The following is a 24,512-nucleotide window of genomic DNA, read 5'->3' as shown; positions in this document are numbered from 1 at the left end:
ATTTAGGATTTAGATGTACAATGTACAATGTATAGTATGTAATCCCTCCATGTGTACAGTATGGTATGAGGTATTTAGGATTTAGACGTACAATGTATAGTATGTAATCCCTCCGTGTGTACAGTATGGTATGAGGTATTTAGGATTTAGACGTACAATGTAAAATGTATAGTATGAAATCCCTCCGTGTGTACAGTATGGTATGAGGTATTTAGGATTTAGATGTACAATGTATAGTATGTAATCCCTCCGTGTGTACAGTATGGTATGAGGTATTTAGGATTTAGACGTACAATGTATAGTATGTAATCCCTCCGTGTGTACAGTATGGTATGAGGTATTTAGGATTTAGACGTTCAATGTACAATGTATAGTATGTAATCCCTCCGTGTGTACAGTATGGTATGAGGTATTTAGGATTTAGATGTACAATGTACAATGTATAGTATGTGATCCCTCCATGTGTACAGTATGGTATGAGGTATTTAGGATTTAGATGTACAATGTACAATGTATAGTATGTAATCCCTCCGTGTGTACAGTATGGTATGAGGTATTTAGGATTTAGATGTACAATGTACAATGTATAGTATGTAATCCCTCCGTGTGTACAGTATGGTATGAGGTATTTAGGATTTAGATGTACAATGTACAATGTATAGTATGTAATCCCTCCGTGTGTACAGTATGGTATGAGGTATTTAGGATTTAGATGTACAATGTACAATGTATAGTATGTGATCCCTCCATGTGTACAGTATGGTATGAGGTATTTAGGATTTAGATGTACAATGTACAATGTATAGTATGTAATCCCTCCGTGTGTACAGTATGGTATGAGGTATTTAGGATTTAGATGTACAATGTACAATGTATAGTATGTAATCCCTCCGTGTGTACAGTATGGTATGAGGTATTTAGGATTTAGATGTACAATGTACAATGTATAGTATGTAATCCCTCCGTGTGTACAGTATGGTATGAGGTATTTAGGATTTAGATGTACAATGTACAATGTATAGTATGTGATCCCTCCGTGTGTACAGTATGGTATGAGGTATTTAGGATTTAGACGTACAATGTACAATGTATAGTATGTAATCCCTCCGTGTGTACAGTATGGTATGAGGTATTTAGGATTTAGACGTACAATGTATAGTATGTGATCTCTCCGTGTGTACAGTATGGTATGAGGTATTTAGGATTTAGATGTACAATGTTTAGTATGTAATCCCTCCGTGTGTACAGTATGGTATGAGGTATTAAGGATTTAGACGTACAGTGTATAGTATGTAATCCCTCCGTGTGTACAGTATGGTATGAGGTAATTAGGATTTAGATGTACAATGTATAGTATGTAATTCCTCCGTGTGTACAGTATGGTATGAGGTATTAAGGATTTAGATGTACAATATTTAGTATGTAATCCCTCCGTGTGTACAGTATGGTAATGGGTATTTTAGTTTGAGACGTATTGTGTCAATGATGATCCAAAATCATGTCATAAACACAGGCTTTCTCCTGATATAATAAACTTCGCACAAGAACAAGACCAATCGATAATCCCGCCTTAATACAGACGTTTTGTGGAAGAATTTTCAATTTGCCTCGAATTGTAATCGCATGATTATGAGGAAAAACCTACAGTGATGTATCGTGTTCTGCATCAGAGTAGGGCCAGGCTAGCATGGCAAGTCTAGTTTGGGAGAAATACTTGTTTGACAGCCCGGCGTACATAGAGAGAGCAAAGAACACCCGCATGCTGCTACCAAACTGACACCATTTATAATGAGCTGGTTTTACTCGTTTAGATCGAGAGGAAAAACAATGCAACAGCTCTACTTTAACTTTCAACCTGTTGTTTTCCATCTCAACCCTGGACGATCCTCATTCCAATGTTTATTATAAACTAAATGTCAGTATATATATGTAGTACATTTATCAGTTAAGAAATAGTGCCCAGAGTTTTGATGAAAGGGAAAGCCGATTTACCAATCTACAAATATAACGACATCGGGTTATATATAGTGTACGTAATGCCATACATCTCCGCCTAACCGGGAGCGGGCCCGATATGGCCAGGGTGTGGAACGTTATAGAAGCATTTTAATTGACATCAGAACGAGCTCACAGAAGTAAGTACATCTTTCAAACAGACTAGAATACAATGTTTTATTTTAATAGCTATGGTTCTTGGAATGAAACGCTGTAACTGAGTGGCAGGTTGTAGTCGGGGCCTATATGTCATCTACCGAGATCCGGGTTACAACCAAGTAGTTACAAATGCTATCTAAGACAAACGTTTGTTGGAATTCAATCCGGGATTCCCTGTGCATTCAGAGATAATGTCTGGTTTGTCGGTATACTCTGGAATCGGGGATCCGTCGCCTGTTCTTTAATGCATGCTCACATGCAATGATATCCATACAGCGCTTCGTTTGTCGTGTGACGGGTAATATTGATATGTTAGAGGAGACCGAACATTCACAAGAATGTACGAATACTGCTAGAAGGTCAGAGGTTGTGACTTCAAGAAATCTATTAACCATTAATAAAGATATCAGGGTAAGAGAAACAGAGTAGCACTATTTGGACGGGTTGGGGAATGAAAGGGGGTCTAGATTGTCGGTAACTAATGGTATGACCCAGTGTCCCGCCCTCTTATCCCGGCATTGACAGCTAAACGGGAATGGTACATTGTATCACCGGCAGCAGAGAAGACGTCGACCGGTGTCTGCTGATGTCAAGACTCGACAGACAGTGCTCCGCGCTTCATCTTGTTACATGCTCGAATCGGTGAAGGCCTCTTGTCAAGCAAGCAAACCTGCTGTAACACTGGCCGTGTACTTAAGCTGTATTCTAAATAAGCTTATGGGATAAATTGGCATTCATGAAGATAGTAGATTGCACAAGATCAGTTGAATCAATCTCCTATTGACTAAGCGTTTTGACGACGCGGCCTGTTACGGCGAACGGGCAGGGTAGTAAGGGCGATGAGTGTTAACCGTCAAGAGGACTTAGCAGGATCAGTGTTGACAAAGGAGGTGTTGCTATTAACAACCGTACTCTTCAGACGTTCATGAAGATTCGTCTGAAGACGACTTTGAAAAATGAACAATACATTTGACTTAACGGCTTGCGCCCTTGTTATTGTGTACTGTATACTTGTTTTTTTCTTTTCAAATTGTCACGTTGCGCATTCATTGAAATATATATTGTAATATAGTTCTCAGCTGCGAAAAGCTACGTGCTATATAAACAGGATCGTAATCAGTTATAAGGTAATTCTAGCATTTACCGGACAGAATAATGGTGTCACCAAAGAAATGTTTTTTTCTGCCATTTTAACATAATTTAACCAAGTAAACAAATCTTCAAACGTTACATCGTTTCCTGTCATCTCCGTGCTGCCATTATAGACATTTGGTGATGACCATTTTAAGCCAGAATATGTGTAGGCAGTCAATATAATTGAGAAATCCTACCGCATGGCTTGCTCCGCTCGGATCAATGATGCAATGACCCGTTTTGATAGATAGCTAGTGATTCGAATGCTCTCAAGGATCCAACAAAGCCCCATGCATTCTAATTGTACAATTTGCAATCAAATTGTTCATTTATTTCACTTTTTTTTTCTCAATAATGTGGAAAATCTATTGCATCGATCGATTATCAGTGACGTTCTGCGTTATGGCATCTAGCGGGTTATTCACCCGGGAATCCGTTCCGTTTACTGGACATGCCCTTCCGGTGGATACGGTATCCGAGGGTTGCCGCTCTGTGTGAAAGCCAATAGCAACATTTGAGTGTACATCTTCACCTGTCGTAACTGACTGCTACATGCTTTAACCCAACTAATGGCCGGGGACGTGTGATTATATGGATTGAATTCAGGCGACTGAGACAGGCTTTGGACATACATTTTGATATATGCAAATTTGTGCGACAAGGGAATTCGGAGTAACAGAGTTAGGTTTGCGGGACGAAGAACTAAGACTGGTTAAGACACTTGGGATTTTGCCACAGTCTGGTAAAGAATACGAACACTGTGGCGACATGACATTCCTGTAATCAGCTATGGATTTCACGGAACTTTAGTACAACTCTCAGGACATTTACACGCAGTAATACTGCACGAATGCACGACTATGAGTCTGCAGTATACACTTATTGTCCGGGTATGAATACACAGTAATACTGCTCAGATGCATACATGTACACTTATATGAAAAACATGGTGCCACATTTACTGTCCGGTTATGAACAGGTGGTATCACTTTCCGAATATACATAGGCTCTACAACTGTCCGGATATGAACAGGGTATCCGGTTCTACTACTGAATATAGATTGTCTGTATACTTCCGGCAGATAATGCTACCTATCCAGGACTCGTATTTTATTTTAGATACAGTGTATATGATTATGTCAGCGAGAATATTTTTATGAAAAACTGATATGGATGCAATTTGTTGTAAGCGTGTGGCACACCACTGTTATACAATAGAGGGCGTTTACTTCACCACAACTCACAAATATTGATATGTACACAGCACTAACACCTAACTATCTGTGGTTCTAGGGCTGTTCATAATCCAGCTCTTTTTAAAATAATTTGATAATTTTAGTTTGTGAAACATTTGTTCACGTGCTCCGTCACGAGAAAGCATAACTCAATTTCCTCGGTGTGGAAAATTGAATATGCCCCACTCTCTCGGTTGGAATTAACGAAAATTAATGATAGTCACTATTTGCATAACACGATAGAGAAATGCAAATGACGTCACAATGCATTTATGAGTCATTTTGAAACTAATTGGAAATAAATAACTTGAAAAGAAAATATCCTCTTCTGTTAATTTGGTTTCTTCGATTAAATGACTATTCTGCTCGCATGCACTGGTAACTTCCGGTTGAAATACTCGATCTCGTGTTAACAACAAAAGACGAAAAAATCTAAAAACGAAGTGATACCTAAAAAACGAAAGTGTTACCTAGAAACGGAACTGTTACCTTACAATGGAAGTGTTGCCCAAATAGAACAAAGAGTGTTACTTATTGATACTGTTTAAAAATAACATAACTTTATTTTTTTTTTCTATTTCAGGAATGGAAAGATGTCCATCTACGATGGAATATGAGTGAGTACAAAGGTGTGGAAGAGGTTCATATGAAAGCAACCGAGCTATGGACACCGGATATCAAACTATATAACTAGTAAGTTACACCGGATATCACACTGTATAACTAGTAAGTTACACCGGATATCAAACTATATAACTAGTAAGTTACACCGGATATCAAACTATATAACTAGTAAGTTACACCGGATATCAAACTGTATAACTAGTAAGTTACACCAGATATCAAACATTATAACTAGTAAGTTACACCGGATATCAAACTATATAACTAGTACGTTAAACCGGATATCAAACAGTATAACTAGTAAGTTACACCGGATATCAAACTATATAATTAGTAAGTTACGCCGGATATCAAACTATATAACTAGTAAGTTACACCGGATATCAAACAGTATAACTAGTAAGTTACACCGGATATCAAACTGAATAACTAGTAAGTTACGCCGGATATCAAACTATATAACTAGTAAGTTACACCGGATATCAAACTATATAACTAGTAAGTTACACCGGATATCAAACTGTATAACTAGTAAGTTACACCGGATATCAAACTATATAACTAGTAAGTTACACCGGATATCAAACTGTATAACTAGTAAGTTACACCGGATATCAAACTGTATAACTAGTAAGTTACACCGGATATCAAACTATATAACTAGTAAGTTACACCGGATATCAAACTGTATAACTAGTAAGTTACACCGGATATCAAACTGTATAACTAGTAAGTTACACCGGATATCAAACTATATAACTAGTAAGTTACACCGGATATCAAACTATATAACTAGTAAGTTACACCGGACATCAAACTGTATAACTAGTCAGTTACACCGGATATAAAACTGTAAAACTAGTCAGTTACATCGGATATCAAACTATATAACTAGTAAGTTACTTTGGATATCAAACTGTATAACTAGTCAGTTACATCGGATATAAAACTGTATAACTAGTCAGTTACATCGGACATCAAACTTCATTATCGAAATGATATTTGATAATAAGTTTATAATACTACACAGTAATTCACATTGTCGCCGTGGAGTCAATTACTTTTAGGGGTACGGCATTATGGTATAGACCATCACCAATCCCACCACCACCACCACTAAGAAATAGAATTAAATGAAATAAAATAAAAAAGAATAATGAAATAAAGATAAAATAGATAAAAAATGAACCTGTGATTATCTTTGTTACAAGGCTGATGTAAGTAAAGGAAATGAAGAGAAAAAAACCAAATCTTGGAAGAAACATTGTTTAGATACACTGAAGCAAAAAGTGCCTTTCCCTACTATACGGCGTATGCAAACGTTCCGAAAATTAGAAACGTTTTCTGTACGAACATCCGGTTTTGTCGCTATAAGATAGAATCGCCAGTGCTACTGCACAAAGAAACGTGGTAAAGCATTCAGAAAATTTTCGCTTTCAATTTTCGGTTTCATAATCGTTAGGCCCACTTAAAACGACACCTTGTGAAAGCAAGTGGAGTTGTCGAAGCAAGTTAGGTGCAAGTGGACCTACCGGATGTAGTCGATAGCCAAAGCTTGAAACTATAACCACCAACTTCATCGCTAACTCCGTGCCGTTATGGCGAATTAGATAACGCCATGATATAAAGCTGGCGTCGAGATCCCGTTTCGGTATCAAATCGAATGCAATAAAAAGGAGGGTAATGGCGTATGGGCTTAGAAAAAAAGTCTACATGTTGAAGTGTTAGGGTTATGGAGCATAATTGCTTAGACCGGAAAAGTATTAGTTATGCATGACGCCAGGTGATTGGACCAGTCAAAACGAGGCGTGTAGCACAAGCATGTTTGGACCAGCCAGATAGTTGTGGCGTTAACCAGATGAATATGTAGGTCTGTGAGGATAAGCTGTTTTGAGCTGTATGACGTTAGGGTTTGAAGCTTGCTAAAGTTTTCAACCAGAAAAATATGATATTTGAATAGCATACAAAATGGCACACATCTTCTTTGTCAAGTGTTATGTCATTTCGTTATGACGAGAATAATATTGTGCTTTTAACTGCCTCCTTTTTGACGAAATACTTAATGTATAAGTAAGTCATTGTAGTCATTTTATAATACAATAATCATTTATTTTGTATTGTTTCATATCTATGATAGAGACATGTTCACTTGTTTTTTTTTTCGTTATAATGCAAACGGGAACCTAGCAAATATTAATAACATCATTGTCACATCATGTTTTAATTAATTTGATTAATACGGTTCAGAATACATACATGTAATCATAAATGGACGTTCTTTAAAATCTAATATTGTATGTTTTGAAATTGATTTCATTAAACTCCATCTTCTCATCATGATTTCGACATTGCTTTAGTTTTTCCGTTGCCTCCTGGGAATGACTGCTTTAGACCCCTGGTATCACTGACCAACCTAAAAGGACGAACGGTTGAGTGACACACCTAATTCTTATTTAGCCCCACTGTACATTGTACCTAACACTTAATTTGTAATGAAAGTCACTAATAGCATCATCGTGTGTCTTTTGTACAATCTTTACAGTTGTTTTACTTGTGTTTATTTACGATTTCGTTTGATTGGATCCAGACGTTATTTTATTAGTTGAGAATGTATGTATAACGTCATTTTTCAGTGCTGACGACAGACTGACAGAGAATCGTGAAGCGATGTGCGTGGTGAGGTTTGATGGTACAGTCACGTGGCTTCCACAGGCGGTTTACAAGAGTTCCTGTAACGTAGATGTCGCTACATTCCCATTTGACAAACAACATTGTCACCTCAAGTTTGGTTCGTGGTCCTACGACGGATTTAAACTGGACCTCCATTTTGTAAATAAAAGTGAAATGACTATGGACGATTACTACGTAAGTAACGTATGGGACGTTATAGAAACGCCGGCAAAGAGGAATGTTATAAAGTACGTGTGTTGTCCGGCTCCTTTCATTGACCTGACCTTCTCTCTGACCATAAGAAGGAGGGCTACTTTCTATGCTTACATTCTCATTCTTCCTTGTGTGTTGCTGACCTCACTTACTTTGGTCCTCTTCTGGATCCCACCGGAGTCTCCGGCTAAAATGCAACTTGGTAGGTATTCGTTTTACGTCAACATAATGATGCTATGAAACATGTTACAATTGCGCTGTCATTTGTGGAAAAAAATATGCGTGTTTTTTAAATGAGTATAATTATAAATTCTTCTACAATGAAGTCAAGAAACGCTTGATAAAAATAATGAAATTTAATACAAATGTTTATATGTTTAATATGTTAAAATGACTTGGTTTTGAGTTGTAACGCAGTGTGAGGATGGACAGGGCCGAAGGGATGGGTACCCAAAGAGGAGAAACAAGATTAACGATCACACTGTTACGGGTGTACATGTATAGAAGGAAAATATGTACAATGGCTACACTAAAATCTCGTTATATCGTCCTTATATTATTTGATGTTATAAAGGGGGTGGGGGTGGGGTTTGGATATCTATACGGAGTAGTTCAATCATTTGGGTTATAAGGGATTGTTACAATGTGATAAAAAGGCAACCGGTTGTTAAAAGGTGTAAACAATGAAAGTGGAATCAAATAAAAGGCACTATTTCGAGATTTTACTGTTAATGTATATTGAATGATTTAAACCTAGTAATGCATCATAGACAATCGCACTTATTTTATATTTTGTGTCATTCTTAGTTAAGATACATTCAAAAATACTCAAATTGACGCCAATGAGACGATCTGTGTTGTGTGTTAGTCCGTTGTGACGTCACAAGTGTGACTGACGTTTATATCATTAGTTACGTACTCTATCTGTTCGAGCGAGATACCGATTCTAGTGTCGGGGAAATTGAATTCAATTCAGGACCGACACATGATTAAGAAAATTCTTCGGGTTTAGAATAAACACTCTTAAAAGTAACGTTGATTAATAATCAGTTGAGATATTAGATTTTAAACGGATTTGATTCTTATAGTGATCTTTGCTGTTTTTGTAGCAACGTAGACTGTACATTAATCAGGTGTCGCTTGCTTACCTCAAGCATCAGGATTCCAAGCTAACTGATGATTTGATACATAGAGGCCAAATTCCCACTGTATACATATTTTACAAGTGTTCGGATTCCGAACTTGAAAAAATTAAGATGTAGATTTGGTAACATTCAGTGAATCAATCAAATTAACAATTATAGAAAATGGAATTTTCCCATTTAATTCAGAAGTCAAGGAATATAAGATAAATCCAACATTTTCAGACTTTGATTATGTTATCATGTTGCAAATATCAGGTTCACTTGAGAAAATCAGATGAGTTGGTAACTCTGTTGAGGCGCACTATAGGCCTTTATGAGACAAACAACATAAAGGAAAGACAACTGAGTACCTGTAGGTGTGTGGTAAGTGACAATCAAGTCAGATTTACCAAAGTACAGGTACAAATATATTTCTCACAATTTGATGGACTGATTTAGCACGTAGGTTTATGGACAATTCAGACGCTATACACTTAGATATATGGACAATTCAGACATTAGAAGTGTTTAGATTTAATTATTTGGAACACAAAATACACTAATGTACTGTGAATTGCTGTTCTAGGATACAGGTACATCTTATCAGTAAGTAAAGCGTGTAACTTGGTATAAAAACCAATAAATAGTAAATGTTGTTTACGCGTGTAAAACACACCATCAACTATGATCGCGTAACATGTTTTTAAACTGCAAATGGGATGTCATTATGATACGTTGTTAATATACTTCAGATTGAAACATTTAAATGTATATATATATATATCAATGCTATAATGTCACGTACAAGTATATTTGCATTTTGTTTGTAAAAAAACATTGTAGTTTCTTAAATTCCGTTCTCGAAATGCAGCAAGTACGCGTGGAGATGCTTCGTTTATGTTAAGGTCTACCCAAATAGCTACACGGCAAGTCTTTATCCATTCTTTTATTGCTGCACGTTGAAGGATTGGATTTAATACTAGTCAATTCATTTGGATATTTATTTAACATTTCGACAGTTACATGGTTTTCCTGACGGCAATATTTTAATTAAACATGCCTAACAGAAATACGGAGGAAGGAAAATCGAAAGGTGGCAAGCCAATGCGCGCGTGTGTAATGATGATGGGATTACACTAACAAGCTAGAGTCTATGTCAATGGGGTGTTTGTCTTCCAATTGATCCAGTTCCAAGCAGCGTTTACATAGGGACCAGAGAAGGGGAGGGGGCGTTCGGCAGATCGATACATTCAGGTGCTTGAGCCTCACACTTTACCTTACAAAGTTGTTACACAGTCTACACAATTTTGCCATGACTGGTAGTTAAGAGAAGGAAAACATCTCGATGTGTTTGTAGATTTTTATGATAAGATGCCATTGACACCTAATCAAAGGACTAAAACAAAGGTATACCGTCAGTCATCACGCCTCGGAGTGTCGCGTTTTTGACATTATCGCTGGTCACTATAACTGAAGTTAACCCAACACAACACACACGCATCAGGCACTTCACGTGAATAGCCGAAAAATAGTTGCTTTAATACACTTGTTCATGGTTTTACGACTTTAAGCTACGAGATCTTTGAAAGCAAAACGTATGTTATTTTGGTATAGCGATCTATATATTTCTATGTCGTGCTGGTGAAAGGCAAACTTATTTTACATGATGCATGAATCGGTGTTTGGATGGAAATCATGATTTGATAACAGTCGGTGCTTTTGAAATGAATAACAGTCCGGCTCGTTGGCGATAAAATTACCGTCTACTAATTAATGCGAGGGTAATCAGACACACTAATGTGAACAGCGGCACTCTTGTGGCTGTTTCGAGAGCGAGACAGCTTAGTAGACGGGTCCAATTTGCAATTCCGTCCGCTGCTCTCAGCAACATACACATGTATTTCAGGTTTTAATTTTACTGTGGATATCAACATGTAAATCAATGGTCAAGTGTAAACTTTCCTTTTCATTTGTCGCCATTTTTGACTACAGGCTATGCTTTGCAGAACAACAGTTCGGCTTTAGAACAACAGCGTGTGCTTTCCCCCTTTACCAGCGTGGGACGGTATCGTCTTCTTACTGTGGATACGTGGTTCAGATACTCTTGCAGCAGGGGAAGAGCTACAGTTCTGTTTTCTCACGTTCTGATATGGAATACAGAGAATAATAACTGGGTTTTGGTTGGGATTATTACATGTTCATGTTTGTACTCATACTTTCTACGTTCTTACAATCCTACCTCGGCGACCCAATTAGGTCACTTTTGTCTGAGACATGACCCTCGTTTCAAGTACAGCGTTAATCACTTACAATATAGCGAGGACGGCCATCGCCCCGCCCAGACTAACAGTCCCATATGACATTCAAAAACTGTAGGTCGTTCCCATGTGTGTCTGCCATCGATCGAGTTCAAATTGCGTTTTCTGTAGTTTTGGTCAGATATGATAATAATAAAATAATCAAAAAAATCTTGTGCTGTCTTTGTCACACTATTATGATTTATTGCTTTCCAAATTACTCATAAACAGGTTCATCTACTAACTCACAATTTCAGTGTGTTACATCCCAATGTGTGAGATACCCCCGCGTATCACAAAATGTCGTCTCGATGTGTTTTAGAAATAATACTGAATATGTATATATGTATGTGAACACTTAATTTTAAGGTTTTTGTTGTAGTCGGGTCTTTCCATGAGTAGCAGTTACTGCTCATACATTTGTATCTTTTTCAGATCCAGCTTTTGCGGTATATATTTATTTATTTCAAAGATGCTGTAGAAAATATGGTGATACCACTAATATTTTACCTTTAACCTTTAGAATTACTTCCTGGGCGTGCTGCAAGATTATAATGCTGCATGGCCAATGCTGTAAAAGACTAAGTGGAATAGGGTTTGTCTGGGATGTGGGTTGAGCAGAAGTCTTAATATCTGAGACTGTACGAAATACTTAAACCGTAGTCGGCAATGTATGAGACTCAAGACATTATGTTGACGGTAGTCTGTATTGTATTACATTATAAGACACTTTGTTGACGGTAGTCTGTATTGTATTACATTATAAGACACCTATGTTGACGGTAGTCTGTATTGTATTACATTATAAGACATAATGTTGACGGTAGTCTGTATTGTATTACATTATAAGACATTGTGTTGACGGTAGTCTGTATTGTATTACATTATAAGACATGTTGACGGTAGTCTGTATTGTATTGCATTATAAGACACTATGTTGACGGTAGTCTGTATTGTATTACATTATAAGACACTATGTTGACGGTAGTCTGTATTGTATTACATTATAAGACACTATGTTGACGGTAGTCTGTATTGTATTACATTATAAGACACTATGTTGACGGTAGTCTGTATTGTATTACATTATAAGACACTTTGTTGACGGTAGTCTGTATTGTATTACTTTATAAGACACCTATGTTGACGGTAGCCTGTATTGTATTACATTATAAGACATAATGTTGACGGCAGTCTGTATTGTATTACATTATAAGACACTATGTTGACGGTAGTCTGTATTGTATTACATTATAAGACACTATGTTGACGGTAGTCTGTATTGTATTACATTATAAGACACTATGTTGACGGTAGTCTGTATTGTATTACATTATAAGACACTTTGTTGACGGTAGTCTGTATTGTATTACTTTATAAGACACCTATGTTGACGGTAGCCTGTATTGTATTACATTATAAGACATAATGTTGACGGCAGTCTGTATTGTATTACATTATAAGACATTGTGTTGACGGTAGTCTGTATTGTATTACATTATAAGACACTATGTTGACGGTAGTCTGTATTGTATTACATTATAAGACACTATGTTGACGGTAGTCTGTATTGTATTACATTATAAGACATGTTGACGGCAGTCTGTATTGTATTACATTATAAGACACTATGTTGACGGTAGTCTGTATTGTATTACATTATAAGACACTATGTTGACGGTAGTCTGTATTGTATTACATTATAAGACACTATGTTGACGGTAGTCTGTATTGTATTACATTATAAGACACTATGTTGACGGTAGTCTGTATTGTATAACATTATAAGACACTATGTTGACGGTAGTCTGTATTGTATTACATTATAAGACACTATGTTGACGGTAGTCTGTATTGTATTACATAATAAGACGTTATGTTGACGGTAGTCTGTATTGTATTACATTATAAGACACTATGTTGACGGTAGTCTGTATTGTATAACATTATAAGACACTATGTTGACGGTAGTCTGTATTGTATTACATTATAAGACATGTTGACGGCAGTCTGTATTGTATTACATTATAAGACACTATGTTGATGGTAGTCTGTATTGTATTACATTATAAGACACTATGTTGACGGTAGTCTGTATTGTATTACATTATAAGACATTATGTTGACGGTAGTCTGTATTGTAGTACATTATAATACACTATGTTGACGGTAGTCTGTATTGTATTACATTATAAGACACCTATATTGACGGTAGTCTGTATTGTATTACATTATAAGACACCATGTAGACGGTAGTCTGTATTGTATTACATTATAAGACACTATGTAGACGGTTGTCTATATTGTATCACATTAAAAGTCACCACGTGGACGGTAGTTAAGTTACACGTTAAGACACTATATAGGCCGTAGTTGCTGCTGTATTTCACATAAAGACACTATGTAGAGGTCATTGACACTGTATTATACTATAATACACTATATGGACGGTATTTTTTGTTTGCTAACGCCCAGACACTTTGATACTCTAAGACACTATATAGATAATATTCTGAGCTATATAAGACAATTAGACACTGTCATCTGGGTGGTAGTCGATTCCGTATGCTATTCTAAGACACTATATGGACACTATTTTGTGCTGTTTAAGATAGTATGTGGACGTATACGGTAGTCCGTGCTGTATGATGCTAAAATACACGGTAGTTAGCGCTTTATGAGACCATAAGACATTATGTGGACGGTAGCTGGTGATGTATTGAGCTAAAAGACCACGTGGCCGTTTGTTGATGCTGGATTACGCTAAGACAGTATCTTGACGGTATATTGTCTTGTATTACAATATAAGACACCATGTAGACGCTAGTTTGTGCTGTATGAGACCGTAAGACACCATGTAGACGCTAGTTTGTGCTGTATGATACCGTAAGACACCATGTGGACGGTAGTTTGTGCTGTATGAGACCGTAAGACACCATGCAGACGCTAGTTTGTGTTGTATGAGACCGTAAGACACTATCTGGACGGTAGCCGTTGATATATTACACCGTAATACACCATGAGGACGGCAGTTTGTGTTGTATGAGGCCGTAAGACACCATGTAGACGGCATTTTGTGCTGTATGCGACCGTAAGACACCACGTAGACGCTAGTTTGTGCTGTATGAGACCGTAAGACACCATGTAGACGCTAGTTTGTGCTGTATGATACCGTAAGACACCATGAGGACGGTAGTTTGTGCTGTATGAGACCGTAAGACACCATGTAGACGCTAGTTTGTGCTGTATGAGACCGTAAGACACTATGTAGACGCTAGTTTGTGCTGTATGAGACCGTAAGACACCACGTAGACGCTAGTTTGTGCTGTATGAGGCCGTAAGACACCATGTAGACGCTAGTTTGTGCTGTATGAGACCGTAAGACACCATGTAGACGCTAGTTTGTGCTGTATGCGACCGTAAGACACCATGTAGACGGTAGTTTGTGCTGTATGAGACCGTAAGACACCATGTAGACGCTAGTTTGTGCTGTATGAGACCGTAAGACACCATGTAGACGGTAGTTTGTGCTGTATGAGACCGTAAGACACCATGTAGACGCTAGTTTGTGTTGTATGAGACCGTAAGACACCATGTAGACGGCATTTTGTGCTGTATGAGACCGTAAGACACCATGTAGACGCTAGTTTGTGCTGTATGAGACCGTAAGACACCATGAGGACGGCAGTTTGTGCTGTATGAGACCGTAAGACACCATGTAGACGGCATTTTGTGCTGTATGAGACCGTAAGACACCATGAGGACGGCAGTTTGTGTTGTATGAGGCCGTAAGACACCATGTAGACGGCATTTTGTGCTGTATGAGACCGTAAGACACCATGTAGACGCTAGTTTGTGCTGTATGAGACCGTAAGACACCATGTAGACGCTAGTTTGTGCTGTATGCGACCGTAAGACACCATGAGGACGGCAGTTTGTGCTGTATGAGACCGTAAGACACCATGTAGACGGCATTTTGTGCTGTATGAGACCGTAAGACACCATGTGGACGGTAGTTTGTGCTGTATGAGACCGTAAGACACCATGTAGACGGCATTTTGTGCTGTATGCGACCGTAAGACACCATGTAGACGCTAGTTTGTGTTGTATGCGACCGTAAGACACCATGTAGACGGCATTTTGTGCTGTATGAGACCGTAAGACACCATGTAGACGCTAGTTTGTGCTGTATGCGACCGTAAGACACCATGTAGACGCTAGTTTGTGCTGTATGCGACCGTAAGACACCATGTGGACGGTAGTTTGTGTTGTATGAGACCCTAAGACACTATGAGGACGGTAGTTTGTGCTGTATGAGACCGTACGACACCATGTAGACGCTAGTTTGTGCTGTATGAGACCGTAAGACACTATCTGGACGGTAGCCGTTGATATATTACACCGTAAGACACCATGGGGACGGCAGTTTGTGTTGTATGAGACCCTAAGACACTATGGGGACGGTAGTTTGTGCTGTATGAGGCCCTATGGCACTATCTGGACGGTAGCCGTTGATATATTACACTGTGAGACTATTGTGACCGTTATCAGTGCTGGATTACACCAAGACAGTATCTGGCGGTAGTCTGTGCTATGTTAGACTGTAAGAGATTCAATGGGCGGTAGATGGTTCTATGACTATAAGACACTATATGGGCGGTAGAGGGCGCTGTATAAGACTATACATCACTATTTGGCTGGTAATGGGAGCTGTATAAGATTGTAAGACACTATATGGGCGGTAGAGGGCGCTGTATAAGACTGTAAGACAAAATCTGGGCTGTTATGGGCGCTGTATAAGTCCAGACGACACAATCTGGGCGGTATTAGGGACTGAATAAAACTATAAGACACTATCTGGGCGATAGAGGGCACTGTATGAGACTAAAGACACTATCTTGGTGATAGACGGTGCTAAGTCTATAAGGCCCTATCTGGGTGGTAGTGGGCACTGTATGAGACTAAAGACACTATCTTGGCGGAAGATGGTGCTAAGTCTATAAGGCCCTATCTGGGTGGTAGTGAGCACTGTATGAGACTAAAGACACTATCTTGGCGGAAGATGGTGCTAAGTCTATAAGGCCCTATCTGGGCGGTAGTGGACGCTGTATAAGACTATTAAACGATATGTGGAGAGAAGTTTGTTGCTGGCCGAGACTGTAAGATGTGATATGGTTGGTAGACAGTGGGCGTCCGCCTCAGATCAATACGACATCACATGTAGTTTTAAATGGGGAAAAATAAAGCGATGTGACGCGTCATCAAAGTACAGGAAGATTGTTCTCATCTGTAGTTAGAATTGGTTTTATCTGTACGATTCTTATTTGGGGATACTCAGCTGTACCAAGAGATGCCCTAGTAACTTGATAGTACATTGGGTAATGACTGCACAGGGTATGAACCCATATGTTAGTTACATCTGTATGACTAATGACCACACAGGGTATGGACTCATCTGTTAGTTACATCTGTATGACTAATGACCACACAGGGTATGAACCCATATGTTAGTTACATCTGTGTACGTAATGACTACACAGGGTATTGACTATCTGTTAGTTACATCTGTATGACTAATGACTACACAGGGTATATTGACTTATCTGTTAGTTACATCTGTATGACTAAAGACTACACAGGGTATGGACTCATCTGTTAGTTACATCTGCATAACTAATGACTACACAGGGTATGGACTCATCTGTTAGTTACATCTGTATGACTAATGACTACACAGGGTATGGAATCGTGTGTTAGTTACATCTGTATGACTAATGACTACACAGGGTATGGACTCATCTGTTAGTTACATCTGTATGACTAATGAGTACACAGGGTATGGACTCATCTGTTAGTTACATCTGTATGACTAATGACTACACCGGGTATTGACTCATCTGTTAGTTACATCTGTATGACTAATGACTACACAGGGTATTGACTATCTGTTAGTTACATCTGTATGACTAATGACTACACAGGGTATGGAATCGTGTGTTAGTTACATCTGTATGACTAATGACTACACAGGGTATGGAATCGTGTGTTAGTTACATCTTGGTAATCGTGGCTACAACAAAACATCCGTTGTGAGATATTCAGTAATTCATAGTATAGCCAAACCAAAATACAAAGCATATCGTTATCGTTTTGGACTTATAAATGCAATTATCCACAGTTAAATATATATCACAGGCGCCACAGTTATACATATATTACGGGCGTCACAGTTATACATATATTACGGGCGCCACAGTTATACATATATAACGGGCGCCACAGTTATACGTATATAACGGGCGCCACAGTTATACATATATTACGGGCGCCACAGTTATACATATATACGGGCGCCACAGCTATACATATATAACGGGCGCCACAGCTATACATATATAACGGGCGCCACAGTTTTACATATATAACGGGCGTCACAGTTATACATGTTACACATATATAACGGGCGCCACAGCTATACATATATTACGGGCGCCACAGTTATACATATATTACGGGCGCCACAGTTACACATAAATTACCGGCACCACAGTTATACATATATTACGGGCGCCACAGTTATACATATATTACGGGCGCCACAGTTATACATTTATAACGGGCGCCACAGTTATACATATATAACGGGCGCCACAGCTATACATATACTACGGGCGCCACAGTTATATATATATTAATACATATATTCTTGGATATTAAGGACAAACACGTTGACACAATGTTGAATAATAGTGTAATTTAACACATTAAGTAACTATATTAACACGACATAACATATTCTGTACTGTAGGTAAAGTGAATAGAGTACATGGTATATACAAGGCAACAGGCTGTTATTAAGACAACAGTCCGTGATTTGGTAGTCAAGGCCAGAACATGTTGACTTAATGCTATATACAGTCTGATTTCTTAGATAACATATCTTAATTAACAAGACATAAATATATTTTGTACTATATTCCTTTGTTAAAGCAACTATGTAACAGACTGTAGCAATGACAGAGTAGTAACATTAAGTTAAATGTCGGCTTTAAACATGATGTTTTTATCTTTTGCCAGGAATGTCCATATTTATGGCTTTCTTCGTCTTACTGTTGTTGTTTGAAGGCAATCTCCCTCCTGCAGCTAACGCGGTTCCCGTCCTAGGTAAGCGGAATTGATGGCCTACACATCTTAATGCGTTTTACTTTTGTCTCTTACCTCCAGGAATGAGTATATTCATGGCATACTTCGTCTTGTTGTTGTTGTTTGAAGCAAATCTTCCACCGGCCGCGTCCTCGGTACCCATTTTAGGTAAGGTTGGCTATTGTGCCACTATCTGACTGTCGTGACCGAGTGTGTTTTTTCTTCATACTGTAGTTGGCTGGCCGTCATTTGATCTTTCTTTTCCCTGTTTTGTGTGGTACCTTAGAACAGAGTAGACTTTTTGAGTTGCAGTTTTGATTGATACCGCCAACCACTTAAGGAAACCCGGGAGGTATCTACTCCGTAATACTCTAGTCTTCACTGGTGATGAAAAGAGCTGTTTTGAGAACCCTCGCTCATAGCTTCGCATTCTTCTTTTATATTCAAATATAGCTGTCTTCCCTCTGACAATTTGGCTGCATTTGGAACTTGTAGCTTTACAAAGCAAAGTAGATAACCAGTAGCAATGTCTATTAAGAGAATGTAACCGCATATCACATGGTTTGTTTCTCTATTCGATTTTTGCAACTCGCAACCTTTTTCTATAATATTCAAAATATTGTTTTTGGAATGAAGATATCATCCAATGTATCTGTTTTGTATAATTTCATTTATAGATTATTATTTTCTTGATACAACTCTTGCATAGGATTCCGCAATAAACTTTTGCAAAATTAGGCAAACTATTAACGTCTAAAAGCCTATTATGTAGCGCGCATCGGGGCGCTGTAAGCAGCTCGCACTCCCATGTCAAACTTATCACAATGTAGCAACAAAAACGTTGTGCACATATTGATTTAGTCTATTTCAAAAGATACATCCCAATTCTCAAAACAAGTTCGCTTAACTGTCTATTCCAATACAAACTGAAACATTGAGCATGTGATTTTCCAGAGATCTAGTCGGCTATGCTAAAGGCGGTTGCACATGAAATCAATTAATCTAATTACATATCTCACATTAATTCAACCAATCCTGCACATGCATAGTTCTACAATAACATTCTTCACGTACGTCGTAGTTGAGACTACCCAGTTACTGCACAAGTGCCTATTTTTTGTGTTATAACAAATGTCCCTTCGTTGTCCGCCAGTGGAAAAACCAACCGTTGAAAACGCGTATCTGATGCGCACTGCATACATTGAAGTACAGGCTACATGGAAGGATAATTCTATAAGTGGACAAGATGTTCTGTGAACTGAGTATAGCTATTCGGCATGTTCCCTTGACACTATGTTGTACCACACTTGGCTATTTACTGCAGCGTTGCTCAGGCTGGCACTTCTCTGCAACAGAATTATCCCCATGGAGATACAGTATGCATTCCGCATCAACACTCGTTCACGATGGGACTCTCTCCCAGGGCTAACGGGTCGACGTCTGTGATACTCTGTATCCTATTTGTACTTATTCTGGTATCATCTTTTCGACCAGAGGAATTTGTAGTATAGTTTTTATCTCCACACTACACCATAAATGTGCAAGTATAGCTGGTTCATCAGCAATGCGACACGCCCTTTTCCTTATAGAATGCAAGGTGCAATATCAGCGAGTAAAATTCTGATTCTTTGTAAATGGTTCTCCTGTTTACACTATAGAGGGCGCTCTTGTTTTCTTATTTCTCAATTCTAACTTCAATGATTTGTGGTTTGGTTCCCTGGGTGATCAGCTGCTATACACAAACACATTAGTGCTACCTCCGCTACCCTAAAAAGTAAAAAAAAAAAAAATCACTTTTGACACCATAAACATAGATTTAACGTGTAGTTTTATTTGACACTTTGGACTTGGTGCCGATCGGGTTATCGGTCAACCTCCATGTCCGAGGTTCTAGACATGTGTCGATTTAACCTAAGCCAGAGCTATTTTCAGGTATACTATTAAACTGGATTCTATCGAGACGGTAAGGTCAACACGTCAAGGATAATATGTTGCTTTGGACGGAGAGAGAGAGAGAGAAAAAAGAAACCATTGATCGAGAGGCTACCAATGTCTGGTCGGCCCTGATCTAAACTCTCATGTAGAATATTTCAATGACACTCAACATCTAAATCCTACCCCGTGTGCGCCAGTACGGCGTTCCATTTACCGCTATAGCTTTCGTCAAACTGGGCAATTAAGCTCGGAGACAGTAGTTTCAAAATATATCATATATCGAGAGTCAGTATGTATGCTTTACGCATTGATGTTCTATTAAATCTTTAAGGAAATACGAACTATAACATAGAACTTCATTTGGCTGTCGATTGGGCAACATTAGAAGCCTGTCGATCGGGCGCCATAAGAAGCCTGTCGATTGGGCAACATTAGAATCACGTCGATTGGGCAACATTAGAAGCCTGTCGATCGGGCGCCATAAGAAGCCTGTCGATTGGGCAACATTAGAATCACGTCGATTGGGCAACATTAGAAGTCTGTCTATTGGGCAACATTAGAAGCCCGTCGATTGGTCAACATTAGAAGCATTTCAATGGGGCACCATTAGAAGCCTGTCGATTGAGCAACATTAGAAGCCCGTCGTTTGGTCAACATTAGAAGCCTTCCGATCGGGCAACATTAGAAGCAATACATTTTGGCAAGTAGTATGTATTTATACAAAAGACTTATATCGCAGTAGACATTTTATTAGTTCATTTGCCTTCTATTCGTTTGATATGCATTTGAAATACTAAAACCTCATTTTACCTTACATTTTGCTGCTGTTTCCATGGCTTTGCACATTAACACTTTAACATATTATGCATCTTTTTCGATAATTATTGTACTTAGCATGATTTGTATCACTAGTTCTAAAGACATAGCACATGACATCGACATACCTATTTACATTATGTACATGGGTATGTCAAATATACTACATTGTATGTGTCATTAGTACTCCAGCTTTGTTTCCGCAGGTATACAGTGTAGGTGATTCACTATTTTTTTCTTATCTTATTCAAAAGTAGATTCATATGTTGAATATGAATGTTCTAGATATACATGTGTTTAGATATATATATTATGTGGAAAATTATGTATACAAACATGTTGACGTTTATTTTTACCATGCCGATTACACTTTGTCAGTAGTGCTAGATTTAGTAGCATATATATGTACATATATATATATATATATTGTATATACTGCTGATCATTGGAGATTACGTTGTCAGCATGGTATCCGCTCTAAGTATCGGTACAATGTAACAAAAATAGGCAAACTGTTTTAATAGGCACTGACTTGTATAGAGCAGGCGCCATGATCAGTCGTTACTCAGTCAGACAATAGCAATTCACGTGCTGGCATGGCCTTAGACACACCTTTTCCAACGTGACGATAGAGCCATAGAAGTAGGCAATGTAGCCTGCATACCAAGAGCTGTTGTGGAGCGAGCTCAACCTGCTACGGAGAAGCAAGCTCATTTCGTTAGTCGCAGTGTACGGTAGTACTGCATATCGTGGTCATAGGGGTTGTTAGAAGACAGTAAAGCATGCTCAGTCTTGAATAGTATTGTGTATCGCTTAACAGAGCTGAATCAAACCAAATGTTATGGTAGGACAATAATCTGTGAAATCGACCCTTTCTGTGTATAGCGTGGACACGAGCCGTGAATTCAATATGCAATGCTTACTGTTTGGTGCTTTGACGCTCAGCTGCATCAGCCGCCAAAGTTTCAAGGGAACTAACTCGAGTGAAAGAAGTTATATACACATCGGATTAGAAAAAAAGTTTATTAACATCAATAATTGCACTCCACCTGCGTCGTTATGCCATCAATTTGTTATATATTCATAACTGTAATTGTCATGGATATAACCGCTAAAAGTCTCGATGCTGTTCTAACCATATAATTTGGATCTTTTGATAAGAACGCACGTGAGTGTTTTCCTTCACAAATGAGTTACCTTTATGACATTTCGGTAGTGGGTTTTTCTATGACTATAAGAATTAAATCAGTTACGGAAATAAAGACATTTTCAAACGAATTGAATGTTCCTTAGGAACAAGTACAGTTTGTCTGACCACGTTTATCACACCTGTCAACCAAAGGTGAAATCGACTCACCCAGCCAATAAGTTTTCTCCACTAAGCTATGGGACTTTCCCGATCAAGTAGGGACTTTCCTTTACATTGTCCACCGAAAATATTAAAATTTCTCAAGCGATTTATTCTAATCTAATAATTGAACTTTCCCTACATTAATTCATATGATGGAATCCTTTCGACAGTTTCATTAAATGCGTTTTTTTTTATCAATATGAATCAACCTGATATTTGGTAAATTATGTATCTTGTTCTATAAACAAATACCGCTTCAATACCCTAAAATGTTGCCTGACTGAACAACTCGTTACACGTTACTTAAAATATGTATGTTCTCAATAACGTTTAATCATCAAGTAATGTTCTTGACAAAAACAGTAATGTTTTCAATATACCGGTCTATGAGGCTTCCAAGACTGACATCAACACTTGAAATGAGTCACACGGAAACGTATATCGAAGCATAGCAAGTCAATTCAAAACCACCAAGGCATGCCTGTTATTGGTATATATTGTTCTCAATAAAAGAACCCGAGGTTAAGAAAATTAAAATAATATATAACCAATATGATCCATAATGAAAATTAGAAAAATGCTAAAATGGGAGAAGAATAACTTCAAATAGACTTAATTGTAGTGTTACAATTATTAGCTCCAACAGATAGTAATTCTTTAACATTGGGACAAAATGTTTTTTTAACTAATGTATATGTAAACCATGCCAAGACCACAAAATTAAATTTATCAAATTACCTATATGTTGTGAGGCTTCAAAATGTACCGTCCTGCTGGTAAAGTTCGATTGCTTCGGGTATCTTACCCAAAGATTGGCGTTTTATGATAAACAGGTTACACTGGTATATTATAACAAAGAATTATTTTGGTAAGATAATCCCGGAATGAAATGTATATTTATTTTAATCGTAATATATTGTTTTTCCTTCTGTAAACGTTTTTTTTCCAAATGTAACATGGTGTCGATCGAAGAAAGTATTTTTGTTCTCTTCAAATTAGTAAAATCCCAAACCAAACATTGCATCTTACTATTAAAGGCAATGAAACAGCTATAATATAAAAGGAAATAATTTTCTAGAGCAATTTATCCAAAGAAACACTCCCAACATGTCAGCAAAAGAAGTTCTCCTTGACCAAACCTCTTAAGGATCTCTTCAAAACTTTTGCAAACTATATGATTCTTTGCAACAGAGATCAAGATTTACGTTTATCTCCCACAACATTGAATACTCCCAACCAAAAACGCAACATTTTCTGGCCTTCAAAAACAATGTTTTCGATAATGATTAAAAATCTGTCCAACAGATGTAATGTTATTCAGTTATTTCTCGACCATTTGGGTTACAAAAATTAGCACTATAAGAATAGCCTTGATGAGTGTCTTGGTGTATAATATGTTAAAAAAAACAATGGACCAAAAACCCTTTGAAAAATTAATCATGCTGATGCGTAAAAAGATAAAGTTACATTGCTTATCATATCTTTAACATTCATATTTGGGTTTAAACTATTTTTTCCTCGAATTTAACCCTACAAAAATATAACAGGCAGTTTCGTATCATACACAATATTGATTGATTTTCAAGTAGGTATTCGTGAATTGTTAATTTACGCTACGGCAACTACTAATGTTCATTCTTTAACCGTTATAATTAAGTAGTGATTTTATCTTACCGCTTTTCGAGATTAACATTCTGCACAAGAGCAAGATTTCGCTGAAATTTGTATATTAATTTTTCTAAAATATATGATGGGGCATTAATTGATCAATTCTCTAATTTGTTGAGATCTTCAAGACGTAGATAATGCGATGAAC

General features: G+C 37.7%; 1 protein-coding gene across 4 annotated transcripts in view; it reads left to right on the top strand.

Annotated features, from left to right (window-relative positions):
• The window catches only part of LOC117333626 (neuronal acetylcholine receptor subunit alpha-10-like), a 151,492-nt gene that overhangs the window by 114,387 nt on the left and 12,593 nt on the right, over positions 1-24,512 (top strand). For 2 of the 4 annotated variants that reach the window (XM_033893035.1, XM_033893026.1), the window contains exons 4-6: positions 5,107-5,216; positions 7,781-8,232; positions 18,676-18,762. In XM_033893035.1, coding sequence (XP_033748926.1) covers positions 5,107-5,216; positions 7,781-8,232; positions 18,676-18,762 — 649 coding nt within the window. Of the gene's footprint in view, positions 1-5,106; positions 5,217-7,780; positions 8,233-18,528; positions 18,616-18,675; positions 18,763-24,512 lie in introns of all 4 variants that reach the window. The other 2 variants (XM_033893043.1, XM_033893050.1) reach the window with 2 other exon arrangements.

Source organism: Pecten maximus, chromosome 1 (genome assembly GCF_902652985.1).
Source record: "Pecten maximus chromosome 1, xPecMax1.1, whole genome shotgun sequence".
NCBI lineage: Eukaryota > Metazoa > Mollusca > Bivalvia > Pectinida > Pectinidae > Pecten > Pecten maximus.
This window is presented reverse-complemented; position numbering and strand designations above follow the sequence as displayed.